Genomic DNA, 18,408 nt, shown 5'->3' with positions numbered 1-18,408 from the left:
GGCAGTGAAGCGGACACACCCGACGGTCCTACCCCACTGTCCCACCCCACAGCCCTAAGTGTACCCAGGCCCTGAGCACTCAGTCAAGGCAAAGTCATTTGGGTTTGCTCCGGGCCTCAGTTCCACCATCTGCAATGGGAAAGATTAATGATTAGGGCTTGCCTGACTTGATAAGCGGGGTCTCTTGTGAGATTCTAAGTGTAAAACCTTCTACAAACATCTGTATTCCTTATCATTTAGGGGACGACCTTAGGTGGCAAAGGAAGCAAGCCAGCTCACGGAGCGACGGAACACGAAATGGGACCCGAAGAGTAGCAGAGTATACTGTCTCCACATACCGTAATAAGTTCCTAGAAGTAAGAAAATCGGTGGAAAATCTGCTGTTTGGTCTCAGACAATTTTATTTTAAATGCAAAGAGGATAAGCAAGATTATCATCTGCATCATTCCAGATCCTCTGTTCTTTGGTCTTAGAATTACACCAATTCTGATTATCTTCCCCTAAGACCTCACAAGGCCCTTCACTCTCACGATGCGCAGACGAGCTGGAACCTGGAGAACTGCAGAGATTTGAAACTTCATTTCTAGAATCAAATAATGGCCAATTTTCAGTTTTGTAATACACGGCTCTGAATTTTAAAATGCTGAAGTCACCTAATGAAGTCATTAGGTTCTAGATGCAGCCTTGCCTTGAGACACGTAACGAGTGTATGAAAAACCATGGGAAAAAAATGCAAAATAACCTGATTTATGGTTATTGGTGAGAGAATAAAAACAATGTGTGATGGGTGGAATTCGTGAGCCACACACTAAGTATTCAACAAAATAATGTGAAACGACATTTCTCAAGAAGGGGCAGCTGGGCTGCTTTTATAGGCCGGTTGACCCAAACAGCACAGTATTAAAAAACAAACAAATAAACAAACAAAAACTAAGTGCAGAGGGCGTGAATTTCTGAACTGTTTTGGAGCTTATTACTTGGCGAGGAAATGCTCAGTCCTAAAGTGTTGAAAACACCATAGACGGTTCACAGTTGGGGGAAAAACATTTTTTAGAGCTTCATTTCTTCCTTTTTCCTTTCTTCTGATTCTTTCCCTCCTTCGCTTTCATCGTGGTATTTGTAGGAAGGGGGTATTTTTTGGCCTCCAAATCATGTCCTTTCAGACCCCAGAAAACAAAGCCAGGCGCTTATCTTAACCCAGGGGAAGACCCCGCCCCGCCCCCCCCAGGCCTCTCCAGTTCCCTGGGGGTTTCCCCAAACCCCTGTGGAAGGGGGGGGGGATCAGCAGGTCCTTGTGTGTCTGCCAGGTTATGAGCTCACTGGGTCCTGTCATCCTCTGTGGCCGTTGCCTGGGCTGCTCCTCCACATGGCCTTGGAGGGTCAAGGGAAAGGATTTGAAAGCGCCCATGTAAACCAATGCAGCACACAAAAGTGCAGGATTATTACTATGAAAAATTAATTAGAAAAGGGGGCGATCTTCTCATCATTTCCCTTTTCTCATTTCCTCTTTCTCTGCCCTCCCCGCCCATCTTTCTCTCCTTCCCCACTCTGCTTTCTCAAGGGGGAACACACACAAGGTACGAAGAGCCCAGGGTCTTGAATTGTTAAGACAGAACGAAGTTTAAGAGTCCATATAAACTACGCCCAAATTACTGAGAAATGTGAAATGAAAACCAGCTCAGCCCCAGATTCCAGGAAAATGCTACATTTGGGGTTTACTTGACACTTTGTGTTTTCACATGGGTCATATCTTCAAGCTTTGGTCATTAGTCTTCCGCTTCCTAATGCAAAGAAGTAAATGCTGACTCGTGTCATTTGCCTCAGATACCACCGGAAATGGCATCTTCTCCCCAGCCGCTGGCTTGCGAAACTAGCAGCACGCAGAGGTGAACTTATCTGCCTAGCAGCCGGGGCTCTGGGCTCTCCAAACCTGGCCCTCGGATCGACAGCGGACAAAGGAATCTGTCCAGGGAAGAGATCTAGAGTCAACGGAGAGGTACACTTTTATCACCAGTTACTTTAATGAGTAAGTACTTTGCAGTTTTCCCATTTGATTTTAAGCATTAATTTCATATTTCTGAGCAGCCTTTCTTAGGCTCCTCCCTTTTTGGGCACTTATTCTAGAGCGGAATCACCAACCTAACCCCTTCACCCTACCCCCACTTAACTGGACAGCCGGAACAAGACAAGTGTTGTTTTGTAAGGAGAAGGATTCGTGATTGATAAACTACTCTATCTCTGAAAACGTACAGTAAAGAGAGACAGACAGTTGTGAACAAGAGAAAGGACAAGAAGCATCTGTTGTCTATGCAATCTTGTAGGTTGTGGTTGACCACAGAGGCTTGGCGTCAGTCTTGACTTCCAGCTCTGCTTTTTATAAAACAGATGACCTTGGGCGGATGATTCAATCTTCCAAACAATTTTTTGGGTGTGTAAAAAGGAGAAAAAGATAATACCGATGTCACAGGGTTCTTAGGAGGAGTGAAGAGATAATTGAAACATGGAGCACACGGGGTGATGTGGATACTAAACATTACAGAATAACAGGTGAAATTAGCGTTTCTAAATAATAAACTAAGGCCTCCATTCAACCGGAAAGCTCTCTTAACTAGTGAAACCCATCCCTCCGACGTGCTAAGGTGGCTCAGAATAACAATGATTAACATTTATAAAGTTTACAGAGCATCTCATCTGATTTCCACAATGAACCCTAAGGTAGGCAGTTCCAGGCTGCTGACCTGATTTTGTTAGAAGGGACAGGGGAGAAGTTGAGAGCACGGCTGAATGTGACAGTAGGAAAAGCAGCTCAGGGGTCCAAACTTCTGCTGAAGGGAAGAAAACATGATTGGGGAAAAGCCAGTGTCAGACTGAGTGCAGACATTCCTTTCTCCAACTGAATTTCTCACCCCTTGGACCTTGCCCCTCTTCTGGTTCCAAGCCATAGCGTTCGGAACGGGCAAAATCCTCAGTCCTGCTGCCAGCACCCAGAGCAGTGGGAACTCAGTCAGGCCTTCCAAGAACTTTCTACAACATAGTATGACGAGGGAGAAGGCAGACAGAGACTGACTCTTAGAATTCCCTTTTCAAATTCAAACCCTTTTTTTCTCATAGAAGCACTATTGCATTCAGATACTACATTGTTAACAAGAATAACAGCAATAATAAAAGAATCTCCATTTTAAGAGCTTTTGCTCTTAAAGCATTGGATAAGCACTGGAGGCCATTTCTCCCGTTTAAAAGCTGAAGTGAGCATCTCTCACAGAGATAAAGCGAGCTCTGGACATAGCGAACCCCCAGCCTGCCGACTCGGCCTCACGTTCACATCCCCCCTTCAGTTGGCTTTTGTGGCCATTCCTGGAGACAGAATTTTCAGAATCCAACCTGTCCATCAGTTGAAAGCAACTTCGTCATCACTGGCTCCCCCTCCCCCTTCCTTTCAAACCGTGGGAACTTTCTGTTCAACCACCGGTTAGGATCTGGAGTAGTCTGCCTAAGTCTAAAAAACCTGAGGCACAAAGAGAGCTTTAGCGCAGCACTGACTTTTCCTTGGACTCACAAGGAGGAACAGTTAACCATCAGTGATCCGAGCGCACCTAAAGTTAACTTCATCCCCGCTCTGTCTCCTCAAAGGAAAAACTTAAAGCTGTGTACAAAAACATGGCTTTGTTTTTCAACAGAGAATGAAAAGGAAAACGAGATGCAAATATTTTTTTTCTAGATAAGACTATTTTTTCCTCTCCATCTCCACTAATATTTACGGCTGGGGTTAAAAGCCCAGGCTATTTCCTCCTAAAGAAACAAAACAATATCTGAAGCTGATCTCATCCATCAGAAGATTCATTGGCAACGACAGACCAGTTCTGTCATTCGCTGGCTGGACAGCCCTGGGTGATGTACATAACCTCTCCAAGCCTCAGTTTCCTTCTCTATACAATGGAGAATATAAGACTTTCTACCTCACCAGGTTGTGGGCAGAGAGAAGACTTGAACATAGTAACTGCTCAGTGAATACTAACCAGTATGCGGAAGGCATTGGGCCGCAAGGGATAGCAGGATGGGTGAGACCCACCTCTGCCATCCAGGACTAGGCTATACCGGGTTCGGAGGACACATGGATGGTTAATCATAGTACAAACTAGAACCAAGTGCTCTCTAAAGTGGGTCACCATTAGAACCAGATTTCTCTAGGGGAAAAAGACTTTCAGACAGACCTGCATTCAAGCTGGATCTTAAGGCAGAAACAGAATTTCAGTAGAGGAAGGGGCTAGGGGACACGGACGCTAAGCCACAGAGCAAAGACGAAGAGATGAGAAAAAGCTCTCTGGGGGTGCACGGGCTCCAAAGCTCATCCACAGGGGTTGGGGAGCTGCAAAGGACGAAGGGTCATCTACTAGTTTAAAAAACAAAGTTTCTCATTACAAAATGCTGGGAGTTAGGCTAGCATACCAAATGAAAGTGAAGGCAGTAAAGTCAAAACCCTAGATGATCACCTTTTAGGTAAGCAAACACAACCTAACAGACCATTTTAGAAGTCTTTAAAAGTGAAGACACACTTCTTTAAGAATTAAGAGGAATTAATGGAAAGTTTAAAAAAAAAAGTTCATCATAAAATCTAAGAAAACAGAGGTGAAATTGGTCACTGGGCTCAGCTTCCCAAAATAGATTGCAACATCCTCCTCCCTAAAGCTTATCCTCAAGAATTACATCTCATTTTTTTAATGCCAGGAAATAGTTGAACTGTTCTCCATCCAGGCTTTCATTCAAGGATTTTGAGATTTTTCAGGAATAGTGGAAGCAGCCGCGGTCATGAACCATAAAAAAATCCCTTGATACAAGCATTTCAGAAACAGAGGTTATTTCCACCTGGTTCTCCCCAACCACTGTTGCCCCATAAATGATAACAGCAGCTCTCGGAAAACGGGAAGCAAGAATACGCCGCCGCCATTCCCACAGATGATCGGTTCTTACCTTTAGGAAGATTGTCCAAAGGTCACAAGAGAATTATCTCAGGAATTCACCCACAGTTTGATGGTAGGATAAATGGGCGTCTAGAGAATTTGAAAGTGATAAGAGGCCCACACAGACGGTTCCTTCTTGCCCCCTCTCCCTCCCCGCCCCCTGGGAACTTTATTCTACTCACCTGAATAGGTCTGGAACTCAGGAGAAAAGTTTGGGCTGGCTAAATGCGTTGAGCACTTAAAAATGCGGCAGACCTCACGCTAATGGCTTTGTTCAAGTAACCCTCAATTCATAATATTGTTCTCGTTTTGTTGATGAGGGCTCTGAAGTGCAAAAAAATTTTACTTAAGCTGCCTGGGGTCGCAGAGGCGAGCAAGCAGTGCAACCGGATGTAAATCCAGGGGGCTGACTCCGGAGGCCCCCCTCCGAGCCGCTGGGCTTTGCCACAATTCAGGAGTCATCTGCATACAAATGGTGATTGATAAGGAGACCGAATAATTTGTTTCCATCCGAAGTGGGACTTTTTTTGGTCGGGGGAGGGGTGCCCTTAAGAACTGTGCAGGGTGAACGGGGCAGGGGGCTGGTAAGCCAGAACCGTGTAGGGCAAATTGAGAAGTGAGAAGTGTGATCACCGTGTTGACGGATGCCGTGAGACTGGACGGACTTACTGAGGGAAAGAAGGTTGAAGAAAAGAAGAAAGGAGACGATTAGTGGGTCCCGAGAGAGACCAACAGTTGGGGAATTGTCCGAGAAAGAGAAACTGACAAGAGGATCCTGGGGGAGGTGAGCCGGGAGACAAGGGTGTCAGTCTCGGGCAGTTATCCAAAGGGAGTCACCCTGGGGGACCCTGGCCCCCTGAGGAGCTGGGAATGAGGCTGGGGTGATAAGGACTGGGGGGGGGGCATTGACAGGGGCGGTGGGGAAGTCACTGGTCATTTACTGACCACCATTTCTGCGGGTTGGTGGAGTTAAAAAGCAGCATTAAAGTAAGAGGAGGAGTGAGTGGGAGGTGAGGACCCAGCCACAGGCAGTGCAAACAACTCTTTTTGAAAGTGGCCTTGAAGGGGAAGTAAAAGATAGGACTGTCTGGAGGTGGAGTCAAAGAAGTTTCCTTTCTTTTCTAAAGCAAGAAACCAGAATGTGTTTAGTGCTTAAGGGAAGGGATCAGCCGAAGGAGAGGGGAGAAAAAGTAGAATGCGTAATTATCCACTCTCCAGGGGACATTCTGGAGCAGAGTTCCTGAGAAGGTGGAAGGGCGAGCCACCTGAGCTGAGGAACTACCTTTACACCTGAGGAGGTAAAGCTCTGCCCCTGTGGGAGGGAGGAGATGGGGAGTGTGGGCTGGAAGGGTTCCACGGAGGGAACAGGGAGCGAGGTGCTGACTGCAGGCTTGGGGTTTTTTCCGGGGTCCCTGAGGGGAGAGGTGGTTGTGCCCAAGGTTTAAAGGTGCCTAAGGCAAGGCAGGCACCGTACTAGGCCCTTCAAAGACATTGATGTGATCTCTTTTCCCTCTTCACTGTTCAGTGCGGTAGGCGATCTTACTTACCCTTGTTTGACACCAGAGGAAACAGTGGCTCAGCACTGTGGGCAGTCAGCCCAAGAGCTCACAGCTGTTTGGGGCCAGAGTCCACGTCTATCTTCATTGTCTGCTGGAAGGGAAAGCCCACTCCCTGCCTTTCCGTTATCTTGCAGTCTCAGGGAGTAATGGGAAGGGAGTTAGCGGATGTCGTTTAAATAATGGTTTGAGACCAGAATGTGGAAGTTCGTCAAAGACTGTACAGGATAGAAATCCTATTTTTGTTTATAAGAACTGCTTTGGTTTTTTAAAATTTTTTCAAGATTTTATTTATTATTTATTTGACAGGCAGAGATCACAAGTAGGCAGAAGCAGGCAGAGAGAGAGGAAGGGAAGCAGGCTCGCTGCCGAGCAGAGAACCGGATGTGGGGCTCGATCCCAGGACCCTAGGATCATGACCTGAGCCGAAGGCAGAGGTTTTAACCCACTGAGCCACCCAGTTTAAAATATTTTTTAACTCTAAATATTTAAAATATTAAAAATTTAAAATACTTTCAAACTTTAGGAGATCCTTTCGTAAAACAAGAGCTGTTACTGGTGTTGCTTTTTAGAATATGTGCTACCGAAGCGAGCACTTCGTGTTGCTTTTTAATGGGTCTCTTTGAATAAAGGCTCCATAAGTTTATCTTTCTTTTTTTTTTTGGAGAGGTTACCTGCTATGCACCCCCACTTCATTCGTAAAGGATGTTACCTATGTTTCTTTTTTTTTTTTTAATTTTTTAGACTTTATTTATTTATCAGAGAGAGAGAGAGTGAGTGTGGGAGAACACAAGCAGGCAGAGCGGCAGGCAGAGGCAGAGAGAGAAGCAGGCTCCCCACTGAGCAAGGAGCCCGATGCGGGACTCGATCCCAGGACCCTAGGATCATGACCTGAGCCGAAGGCAGTGGCTTAACCAACTGAGCCACCCAGGTGTCCCACCTATGTTTCTTTTTAAAGTCCATGGGAACATTTTCTGTTAACCTATCACTATGGGAAAAAAATATGCTCCCTTATGGGTTTTTAAAATTTTTTTTAAAGATCTTATTTATTTATTTGTCAGAGAGAAAGAGCAAGTGAGCACAAGCAGGGAGAGCAGCAGGCAGAGGGAGAAGCAGACTCCCTGCTGAGTTGGGAGCCCTCTGTGGGACTGGATCCTAGGACCCTGAGATCATAACTTGAGTCCAAGGCAGACGCTTAACTTAGCCACCCAGGCGTCACCCTCCCCCCCTTACAGATTTTTAAACTTGGTAACTTTCAGACTCTTAAAGCATGTGAAATTCTTCTGTGGGTATTTTGTTGCGAAAGAATCACAGATTTTAGGTGGTGGCTCTGGAGGGATGGTGATGATACTGGAATAGGTCTGCAGGGATTCTTGCCTTCACAAGGAAAACTTGTAGTTATGTGGAACCCACTTTGAAGTTTCAGATTTCCATTTACATCACGTGTGTTTGAGAGGTTAGACGTGGTGAGGACTCCCTGAATAGGCAAGGTAGAAATATGGGCCATATGGTAGGGTTGGGTGATACCGGGATGGGGTAGAGGAAACCTGACAGTAGTTAGTGGGGGAGGGAGATGAGTCAAATTTGCAGAATGACAGCTGTCAGGGCCCCATATAGACCCAGGTGTACTCTAAATTTTTGCTGAAATAATTAATTGGACTGCCCAGCTGAGAGCCCTCTTTTAGGGAAGAGGTTATTTGGAGTGGGGGGATTAGAATTGGACTTGCTCCTGGCTGTTAAGTTGCAAATGATTTGCCATTATTTACCATAGCACCTCACAATACTTTGTGCTTTTTATTTTATGTGTTTTTTTTTTTTAATTTACTCCTAAAACCACTTTTTAAAAATAGTAGGCCTGCATTATTTCCCCCTTTTTTGCATTCTATAGAAGAGTATGTGTTAGCTGACTTGGCCCAGAGCAAAAGATGAATTTCTTGAGCAATCAGCAAACCTCAGGCCATTCGTTAAGCTTTCCCAAAGAGAAGTTTGAATTGTTTTTCTTCTTTGAAAACTTTATATGGCATGCAATTTAATTTTTGACAAGTTGAAAGCCTACTTAGAAAAAACTAAACAGATGCCAACACATTAAGGCGAATTCCTGAAAAATTACTGTATTTGTACCATCTATTCCATTAAAATGTAAGGGAATCTTGGAAAGTTCAGAACATTGATTTGATTACCAAAAATGCAGTTAGAAGGAAGTGAACTATTTATAGTCCCAGGATAATGTTGCCTTAAGATGGTTAGTCTTCTGCAAGAAACTTTTTAAACTAGTTACAGGTACTTCCTACAACTAATCAAGACAACATCCTAATCGTTAGGGATTACCTCTGATTTAAGACTTCATTGCAGGGTCTCTAGGGCCACTGACCTATTTCTGTGTCTGTTTTCCTGTAACTAAAGATCAGTAAGAAAAGAAAAAAAAAATTAACCTAATTTCTGCAACAATTGATTAATGAGAAGCAAATGTTACATGTTTGGTATGTGATAGTTATACAGCAATAGTCAGTGATTTATAAGTCGTGGCTTATGACGCTATTAAAAAATTAATTACCCCCAAAGAAATCTAAGAAACATGCTTGAAAGTCATTTATTATAGTAGTAGCCATTATTAATGTATGTTTCTGTCAGAGCTTTAGTCAAAGTCCAAATAGAACCCATGGAACCAGCTTAAAAATATGATTTCAGGAATCACCACGAAACTCTTTAAAAAAAACAAAAAGGTGTTAATTTGAGGTTGGAATCGCAGATTGCAAGGCTCACGGGCCCATCCCCCCCCCTTTGACTCCTCCAGCAGGCTTCCCCTCTTCATTTGCATTCATCCTTTGTAGCTGCTAGCACCTTCCATATTTGCCTCTTATGTATCCCTTCCCTTGCTTCTGCTCTTAAAAGAAGAGACTGGCTTTTCACACATAGTCCTTCTACCTGGTACAGTATCGGGTTCACAATGATCTTTATTGAATGAATGAGTGAGCGAGTCACTCTTATTTATAAAATCGCGACCCAAACTAATAAGTGAGTTCAGCAAATTTGAAGCGAAGAAGCAAGCCTAGGCTTGAAAGACCAGTAATCTGTTTTCAAATCCCTCTTTTGTTTCAGTTTTTTGGAAATAAAAAGAGCTCTGAAAATGAAACTTACCAACCTTTGTTTTTAGAGTTAGCTCTGATTTATTCTTCATTCACCAACCCCGACCCCCAAGCACTTTGGTTTTTTGTTGTTGTTGTTGTTAATGCTATTTTTTTTTTTAAGATTTTATTTATTTATTTATTTGTCAGAGAGAGAGAGAACGCGCACGTGAGCCAGCAGAGGCAGAGAGAGAAGCAGGCTCCCTGCCGAGCACGGAGCTTGATGTGGGACCCTGGGATCACGACCTGAGTGGAAGGCAGCCGCTTAACCAACTGTGCCACCCAGGCCTCCCTTGTCGGGTTTTGTTATGTAGTGCTTGGTATCTTTTAGTTAATCCTGTTACAGTCAGTGGTGCTCTTGATCAAGAATTTCATGAATTTCCTTTTCAGTGTAACTTCTAACTAGAGTGCTCTTTCCAGTCATTTCCTCCTCCCTTCTTTTCCACAGTCTGTTCTGCTTGCCTGTGCCACCGCAGAAGAACAATGAGAAATTCCTAGGGAGACCTTTTTGCCCAGTTTTGACTCCGAGCTCTTAGCACATTATCTGGGTGGGTTAAGTTCCCTGGTGGGGACACAGGGCAGCCAGGTTTCCTCACACACTCAGAAGGCCTAGGAGTCTGCAGAATTGTGTTTTGGTTATTCTAAAATCCAGGTCACTTATTTTGACATGTCTCTTGGTAGAGATTAAGGTAGGGGATGAAATATGTATACTCTTACTCATAGTCCTCTCCCCCCACCTCCCCTGTGCACATAAACCACCTCTCCTGGGCAGGCAGAGGAAATGGTTGCCTGCCTGTGCCTTGAAGACACACCAAAGCACTCTTCTGTCTTGTCTTCAAACACCTCCGTAACAGGAGCCAAGCTTTTCCATTCAGACCAGCCTACTAGGCATTCTGCTATAAAGGAGCGCTCCCAACAGAGACCGACTTTGGTGTCGGTGGTTTTAAATTTTAGCTCCATCACATCGATGTCCTTCCCTATAGATTGGAAATGATAAAAATTATCTCGTAAATAGAATTACATTTGTAAAGCAGCTGGCCTCCAGTAGCCATTCAACAAACCTTCATTTTACTTTATTTTGAAATCTTTCCCTTGGATTATCTCATTGGCTCAGCACAGAACCCTGCTAGACAAACAGGACAAACCCTGTAAATCCGCCCCCCACCCTTAATAGTTGATTAACCCGGTATTTTGAAACTTGCTCCATAATTATAACTAACTAACCCTTATCCATGCTTACTACTGGTCAGGGATTGTTCTAACCATTTTATATTGGGTCCTCCCGTGAAATCTGAAGCGGACACTCCAAAAGTCCTATTTTGCAGATGAGGAAAATTGAGTCAGAGAAAGACTAAGTAAGTGCCCAAGGATGAAGAGATGGTAAATAGTTGGGATTCACACCCAAGTAGTGTTGCTCCCAAAGCAGTGCTCTTCACCAGTATACTTCAGTTTCTCTGTTTCCCACAGCATCTGAGTGGTGGATTGGACTCCCGCCTATGAGTCCCAGTCTAGAGGGCCACCAGGTTATCAGAGCTGCCCACTCACCGCAGGGAGAGTACTCCAATGGAAAGGGATGGTGTTCAGTATCTTAGGGGATGAGGCCCAGGTTGGGAGCAGAGTGCCAGCCCAGAGAGAACACACGAGTGGCACCATGAGAACCCGGGGAAATTCTGGGAGGAGGTTTCCCCCTTCCCGTTGCACCTTGGAGACTGGAGTCTGGGGCAGGGGAGTACTTTTGTTCACAAAGCCCCTGAAAGTCCTCAGCACCTGTTTTCTGTGTTCATGGCCCTTAGCACTTTGTGTCATAGTTACCACTGACTGTTTCTGATATGCTCCTGAAGGGAGCAGGTTGTACTCATTTTTATACCCCCTCTGGGGAGTGCCAAGTAGACACCTAACAAGTATGAGAAATCATTCCAAAGGAACATGCCTGAGCCCCAGAGGGATCTGGAGTTCGCTTAAGGTGTTATTTTGTTGTACTGCAATGAGCTCTATCCTCTTTTTAAGCTTTTTTTTTTCTTTTTTCTGATAACAAAAACATTGGAATGAAGATTCTTTGGGGGAAAAATAAGCCAGTATTTTCAACTGTTCTCTTAGGGCAACTCTTAGAGACCACCCATGTTCATATTTTTATTTTTGTACTTGTACCCATTTAAAACCACAAATAATATAGCTTTGATAAACTGTAATTTAATAATAGCTATCCATCCACCCCTCTTAAAATGCCTACTGATATCTAAAAGCCTACGAATATCAAGCCACAGTGGATTTTATTGGCTTCTGTGTAAGTGTGAGTGGATGCCGTATTCTTCCCCATGTGAGATCTGTTGGTGATACTGAAGTGTGTTTTTACCTTTTATTCATTAATGGATATGGTTATAAATGACAACTTTAAAATAAAGTTTTGAAGATGAGTTTCACAACTCTTAATGTTTTATGCAAAGTGCTCAGGAGGAAAAACTCTTCTTCTACCCTGTTAGGTTCTGTGTCTGGAGCCCTGTCAACTAAAGACAAGTTAAAAGGAGAAATAGCACACGATTTTTACCAATATTTATGTGCACAGGACTTCACACAGAAATACAAAGAAGCCGATTCAGGGGCTTACATATCATTTTAACAAAGGGAAAACCGGTTTGGGTTTCTTGGGATGATGAATTGTGAAAACTCAGAAATATATAGCGGAACTAATAGATAATCGGGGTTATTTTAGTAAAGTCAGCTTATGCAAACTCATCTTGGTGTCGACAGCTCCCTGTCTTCCTTGACTCTTCTCCTCCTGGTGGGGAAGGAGCACCTGCCTCAAAGGGAAATTTATACACTGCATTAAGGCGGAGAACTTTTCATGTGTCTGCTGATTCTTAGTTGCTTTCAGCTCAAAATAATCCTTATTTTAAAACGTCATTATTTGGGGATGGCATATTCTGATCGTCTTCCTATGGAAAGCAAAGAATATTACAGCTGTAACATGTGAATTATTTCCAGTGTTAATGCCCTTTTTTACAAGTCAGACTCTCTGCCGAGCGGGGAGCTCAACATGGGGCTTGATCCCAGGACCCAGGATCATGACCCAAATTGAAGGCGGACATTCAACCAACTGAGCCACCCAGGCGCCCCATACTTTTCCTTTCTGTTGTTTGTTGCATTTCATTGAATTCTTTTGAAGTTATTAAAAGAAACATACAATTATATAAAGTATATTTACAGAAAAGGAGGGAAGGCAAGTCACCCGTTATCCTACTTTTCTCTTAAAAGCTCTGTTTTTGCATATTTTCTCTCAATGATACGTTTCCTATAGTTCCAGCAACACAGACCTCACATGTGACATGTAACCTCTTCAGTTTAACGTATCACAGCGTTCCCACATCCTTTCTCACTCACCATCTTCATTGTGAAGTAGCTGCAAAGTCTACCTCCCCATTCTCCAGGGGTCAGACGCCGGAGCTGCCTTCCCAGAGGCAGTTTCCCCTCTAGCCAGGGGAGGGCCTGGGGTTTGGCCGCTTCAGACCTGGTGGAACTCCGGCCTCCCAAGAGCCACAGGGCAGGGGTTCACAGGTCAAGGTGAGGCGTGGCCAAGCAGGGCTCCCTTCTTGCTGTCTTCCCACTCCCAGGCCAACCCTCCATCCCCTTCCTCGAGAACCCTCCCCCCCCCAGCCACTCTCTTCCTTCTGTCCTAGCGATCTGAAGACCTGCTGCATGCCCTGGGCGCCATGGTCCACCTGTATGCCTCCGAAGTGCAGCAGCTGCTCCACAACAAGTTCGTGGTCATCCTGGGAGACTCAGTCCAAAGGGCGGTGTACAAAGACCTGGTGCTCCTGCTGCAGAAGGACTGCCTGCTCACTACCACCCAGCTCAAGGCCAAGGGAGAGGAGAGCTTTGAAAAGGACAAGCTGGTGGACGGAGGCCAGATGGGCCCCATGCACAATGGCATCCAGTACCGGGAGGTCCGCCAGTTCTGCGACAACCACCACCTGGTGCGCTTCTACTTCCTCACGCGCGTCTACTCCAGCTACCTGGAGGACGTCCTGCAGGAGCTGCAGTCCAGCGAGCATGGCCACCCGGATGTGATCATCATGAACTCGTGCCTCTGGGACCTATCCAGGTATGGCCCGGACTCCTGGCAGAGCTACCTGAAGAACCTGGAGAGCCTGTTCGGGCTCCTGGGCCAGGTGCTGCCCAAGTCGTGCCTGCTGGTGTGGAACACGGCCATGCCCGTGGGCGAGCAGATCACTGCGGGCTTCCTGCCGCCCGAGCACCAGCCTGGGGATGACTCCCTGAGGGTCCAAGTCATTGAAGCCAACTTCTACAGCTCTACCGAGGCGAAGAAGCACGGCTTCGACGTGCTGGACTTGCACTTCCACTTCCGCCACGCCGAGCAGCACCTGCAGCGCGACGGTGTGCACTGGAACGAGCGCGCACACCGCCACCTCTCCCAGCTGCTGCTGGCGCACGTGGCCGACGCCTGGGGCGTGGAGCTGCCGCAGCGCGACAGTGTGAGTGCGTGGATCCCGTTGGACCCGGCGATGGGGGGACGCGGCCGGGGCGTTCAGAGGAGGAGGCAGGCTGGCAGGGCTCCACGGGCCTTCCCGCCCTCAAGGTGCGGCCCCCTACTCCCGAGTCCCCTTCTGCCTCTGCCCCAGCCTCCCCGCCTGCCCTTGCCCCCACAGCCTCATCCCTTTACTTTCCACCCGGTGATGCCGCGGTTCCTCTTTTGTCCCCAAGATACGAATTTTGCCTCAGACGAGCCTTTCCAGGCGGATCAGAACTCAAACTATTTCCATTCAGATGCCCTCTCACCGACGCAGACAGGATTATCCTCTGAAGATGACTTCATGATCTATCCTCAGCCCCCGGTGCCCCCTGGCCCCGTACCCTATCTGCAGCGATTTCCTGTGGTTCATAGGGGCTTCCCCCGCTTTGTGTCTCGTGGCCCCTATACGCCCTGGGGTCGGCGGCCGAGATCTTCCAGGAGACGGGCCCATTCCCGCCCACAGCCAAGGCCTCAGTAAACCCTCCTCATGTTCGTGGACTGGACAGATCATCTGACTCTCCCCGAGACGGACCTTGTTAACTTAAGCCTTTGGTCCGTGCTCGGACTTTAGTTCAGTCATTGCTTTCACCGGTAATGGCAGGGAAGGGCAGTCTTCTCCATTTTTGTTGACTATGGCCTCTTCCTCTATTCTCTGGGGGTGACCAAGCATTATTCCCACCTCCCCCACTCCCTATTCTGTTTCTCTTTTTTGTAAACAGAAAATGGAAATAAAAAAGTTGTTTCATGAAAGTAGTGGGTTTCGGGTGTGTCTATATTTAAATAGTGCCTCTCCCTTCCATTAAGAATTAGCTTCGTAAAAAGCAAGGACAGTATCTGCTGACTGTTTATGGCATCTACTTTACGATAAACTACTCAAAGTGGAATTTGTCTAAAATCGTTCGGAAGGTTTCCGTAAGTTGGACCTGATTCCTTACCAATCAACAAAAGAACTTGAACTTTTTATGGTATTTTCCAGAGTTTCTCAAAGAGTGATTGAATTGTAAAACCAGGAAAGCTAAATAAATGATATTTAACTGACACAAACAAGGAAACAAGCTAAGAGAAGTGAGTGACTTGTCCTAGGTCACAAAAAAAATCCCTCTTCACAAGTCTTTTCTAGTCTATACGAATTTCTGACTGACATGAACTTTCAGACCATGGGGACTGATTGTTACCACAGTAATGTCACACTAAGAGGGACAGTTAACCAAACATTGTCTTTCTATGAAAATGATGGTGAAAACCCCTATGCTTCCATAGTTCCAGAAGCTTACTGATTAGTTATGCAATGTGTGTAGAATGCATGGCATGCTCAGGACGGTGATTTCTTTGAAGAGTCTCATGCTTGGGACTTGAGAAAATTAGAAAAAAGTTAAGTTGCACTCGATGACAACATCTATCACTGTTACAGAATAAAACTACTGGTTGGAAGGGGCCACCAGTGCACAACTCTGACAGGCGGCCGTGGCCATCTCTTTACTGTTTTGTGGAAATGTTAACATCATGAAGACTTAATATGCTAGGGCCTTTATCATCCTAGACTCGTGAAATGTTAATACTTGTATAAGATAGTCAAAACAGGACATGACTAACATTGTCTGAGTCATAGATTATTTCATTGAATTGATTCCACTGGTTTGTAAGTCCTCAATTGGACCATTCCTGAAGTTGACAGTGTCAGGAAATGTTACCCTGGAAAAATTGAAATTTGAAATCACAAAAAATAGACGAGATCAGTTCTCTATAGGAGAAATACACAGCAACTGTTAATCTAAAAAAAAACCATAAAATTTGTGAAAGATAAGACCTTCATCTCACTCACCTTTGTCTCAAATCCTGGTACAAGTATAGCATATAGTACTGAATAATGTTTCTTGAGTGAATCCATGAGGGAATGAGGAGGTGGCATACAGGTGTTCTTGGTGACACCGTGACCCAGGTCCCTGAGGAGGTGCTGTCCGTGGAATCATTGTAGCACATCGAAGGAATATTCCTGAAATGGCTGGATAACAACCATCAAGGACTCAAGAAAGGTGGTACCAGCAAATCAGAATTTGCCAGAACATCCCAGCAAAGTCCAGAGAGAGAGCGCCTATCTAGCCAATGTCAATGTTCTAATCCCAGGGAGGAGGTGAATGCACAAGGCTGTGAGATTTGCTAACATCAGCCCTCAAGATAAACACGTCGGCTCATTCTTACTTTACATTTCCCAGGCAAGACAGAGCAGGGCTTAGGGGCTGATCTGAGTAAATTCTATTTTCGTGAATAAATCAATAAATCAGTGGTGTGATTTATATCTCTTATGAGTTAGGCTAGTGTGTATTCCTTCTTAATCTGATCATGCCAGATGAGACAAGGAGACTGAGTTCTTAGGGACACAGTACTGAGGACTAGACATTGAATCAATGAGGAATCCACTATCTTATCTTACGGATTAAATTGCACCAATCACTGAACAGTCCTGTTTCTCTCCGATGGGGAGGGGTGCAGGTAGACTCTGGGACAATCTTTTCCTGCCCAGGTGTATTAATGTCCTAGGGCTGCTATAATGATTACCACAAACTTGGTGACCTAAAACAACACACATTTCTTCTCCCAGCAGTTCTGGAGCTCAAAAGTCCAAAATCCGCTACCCCCAAACAAAATCTATACGGGGTCTCCTGCTGTCCTACATGATCAGGCCTCTGCAATGTTGTCTTCTGGAACTCTCTTTATTGACCTTTATGCTCTCAGCCACACTGGGCTTCTTTCTGTTCGTATACAACCTGCGAAGCCCTTTCATAACTTGGGTCATTGTGCTTGCTGTTCTCTTTACCTGGAATATTCCGTATCCCCTACTTCCTGTTTGTTTGGATATCCAACTCTTCATCCTGCCATCCCCACTTTTTAAGTCCCCTCCTAAAATGCCTTTCAGGACCATTTCAGCTACAAGTACCATTAGGATCAATCATGGCACCCATTCTTTCCTTGTATTGCTTACCCCCTTCATTCGAGGCTTCAGTAGTTGCTCATTAGCCCCTTCCTCCAGGAAGTAAGCTCTGTAAGTCTTGTTCACTGCTGAATTCCCAATGTCTCACAGCATAGCGCTCGGCAAGGAAGGTGTCCAAGTATATTTACTTCAGATAAACGTTCAAGAACATAATTCATGTTGTGTACTCACAAAAACAATTTATATTAGAATTGAGCTGTATTTGATCATTTTAGAAAAATGTCTCTAGAATTCTCTGATAACTTGATCTAAGTCATCCTGGGTAGCTATCACACCCTGAACCTCTTCATCCTCATAGGATTAGCCTGAGAACCTCCTCAGTGCTAATTTCATACCTCTCCTGGCCTTTCTGTTCCAGCCCTGAGCTTTCTTTGCCCATGTTTACTATTGCTACCTTGCTCCTTAAATCAAGAAATCTAGCAATGCAGTCAACCTCTTGTTCTGGTAAAAAAAAAAAAAAAAAAAAAAAAAGAGCCTAACTTATTCAACAGTTATGAGAGAAATTATTGCTTTATTGTTCAGACTTACAATGCAAGGTTCATTCGGCTTCTCTGGCCTCAAGAACTGACAGCGCTCAAAGCTTTTTTCGCTTGACTCTTGTATTCTGGAAAAAGAAGATAAAGTAAAATTAATGATTAAATTAGCATTATCTAAGCAGCATATGATTCTCACCTTATTCTAGAATAAGGTATACTGTGAGGTCGAAGGCCAAAACTTCAAGCTGTAACTGTTTTTTCCTAAGCACAAACAAAGCAAGTCCCAGCCTTTGAAAACAGATGGAATCATCTATCCTACCATAGGGTGGGGAGCAGCCCCCTCCCTGCTGGCTAGCCGCAAAGCTCTTGTTTGCTGGGCCCCTGCCTTGCATGATACTTGGACCCATCATAACATTGATGTTATTTCCTGGAGTTGTTCGCAGAGACAGATTTATGTTCATGAATTCTGCAAAGGTAAGTTATTTTGAAAGCTTGGAACTTCAAGGCTCCTGTCAAAAGGATTTGCCATGATTTTAAACAATTGTATGCTTGCTCTTAAAACTCTAGAAAACATCTCCTTCCTATCATGTCAAAAAAGTCCTCTTATCACTGCTTCCTTAATTCGTAGAAATAGTTTTTCCACAAGATTTTACCCATTAAACTTTAAGGAAAGATTTCCTAAACCATGTCTCTCTGAACCGTCATCTATTCATGCATTCGACAGGCAAGGATGCCTGGATTTGTTCTCTAACTGCCCCATGTGAAAACTCACAATG

At 44.9% G+C, this 18,408-nt stretch overlaps 1 protein-coding gene and 1 long non-coding RNA gene across 3 annotated transcripts in view; one reads left to right on the top strand and one right to left on the bottom strand.

Annotated features, from left to right (window-relative positions):
• PCED1B (PC-esterase domain containing 1B) overlaps positions 1–14,917 on the top strand; it is a 39,702-nt gene extending 24,785 nt beyond the window's left edge. The window contains exons 3-4 of one of the 2 annotated variants that reach the window (XM_013063019.2): positions 1,825–2,026; positions 13,314–14,917. In XM_013063019.2, coding sequence (XP_012918473.1) covers positions 13,347–14,645 — 1,299 coding nt within the window. In that variant the 5' untranslated portion in view covers positions 1,825–2,026; positions 13,314–13,346 and the 3' untranslated portion in view covers positions 14,646–14,917. Of the gene's footprint in view, positions 1–1,824; positions 2,027–6,176; positions 6,257–13,313 lie in introns of those variants that run through there. The other variant, XM_004765593.3, reaches the window with a different exon arrangement.
• A 23-nt stretch (positions 14,918–14,940) lies between these two features.
• LOC123390074 lies at positions 14,941–17,962 on the bottom strand. Its single transcript, XR_006604718.1, has 3 exons — positions 17,685–17,962; positions 17,148–17,283; positions 14,941–16,169 (listed from the first exon to the last, which is right to left on the bottom strand). It is a non-coding gene; the product is annotated as an uncharacterized LOC123390074 (long non-coding RNA).
• Between the last annotated feature and the right edge of the window lie 446 nt (positions 17,963–18,408).

This window comes from Mustela putorius, unplaced genomic scaffold, assembly GCF_011764305.1.
Source record: "Mustela putorius furo isolate JIRA1106 unplaced genomic scaffold, ASM1176430v1.1 tig00537227_pilon_pilon_pilon, whole genome shotgun sequence".
Lineage (NCBI taxonomy): Eukaryota > Metazoa > Chordata > Mammalia > Carnivora > Mustelidae > Mustela > Mustela putorius.
Note: the sequence above shows the minus strand (reverse complement) of the source record. Positions and strands in the feature narration are given on the sequence as shown.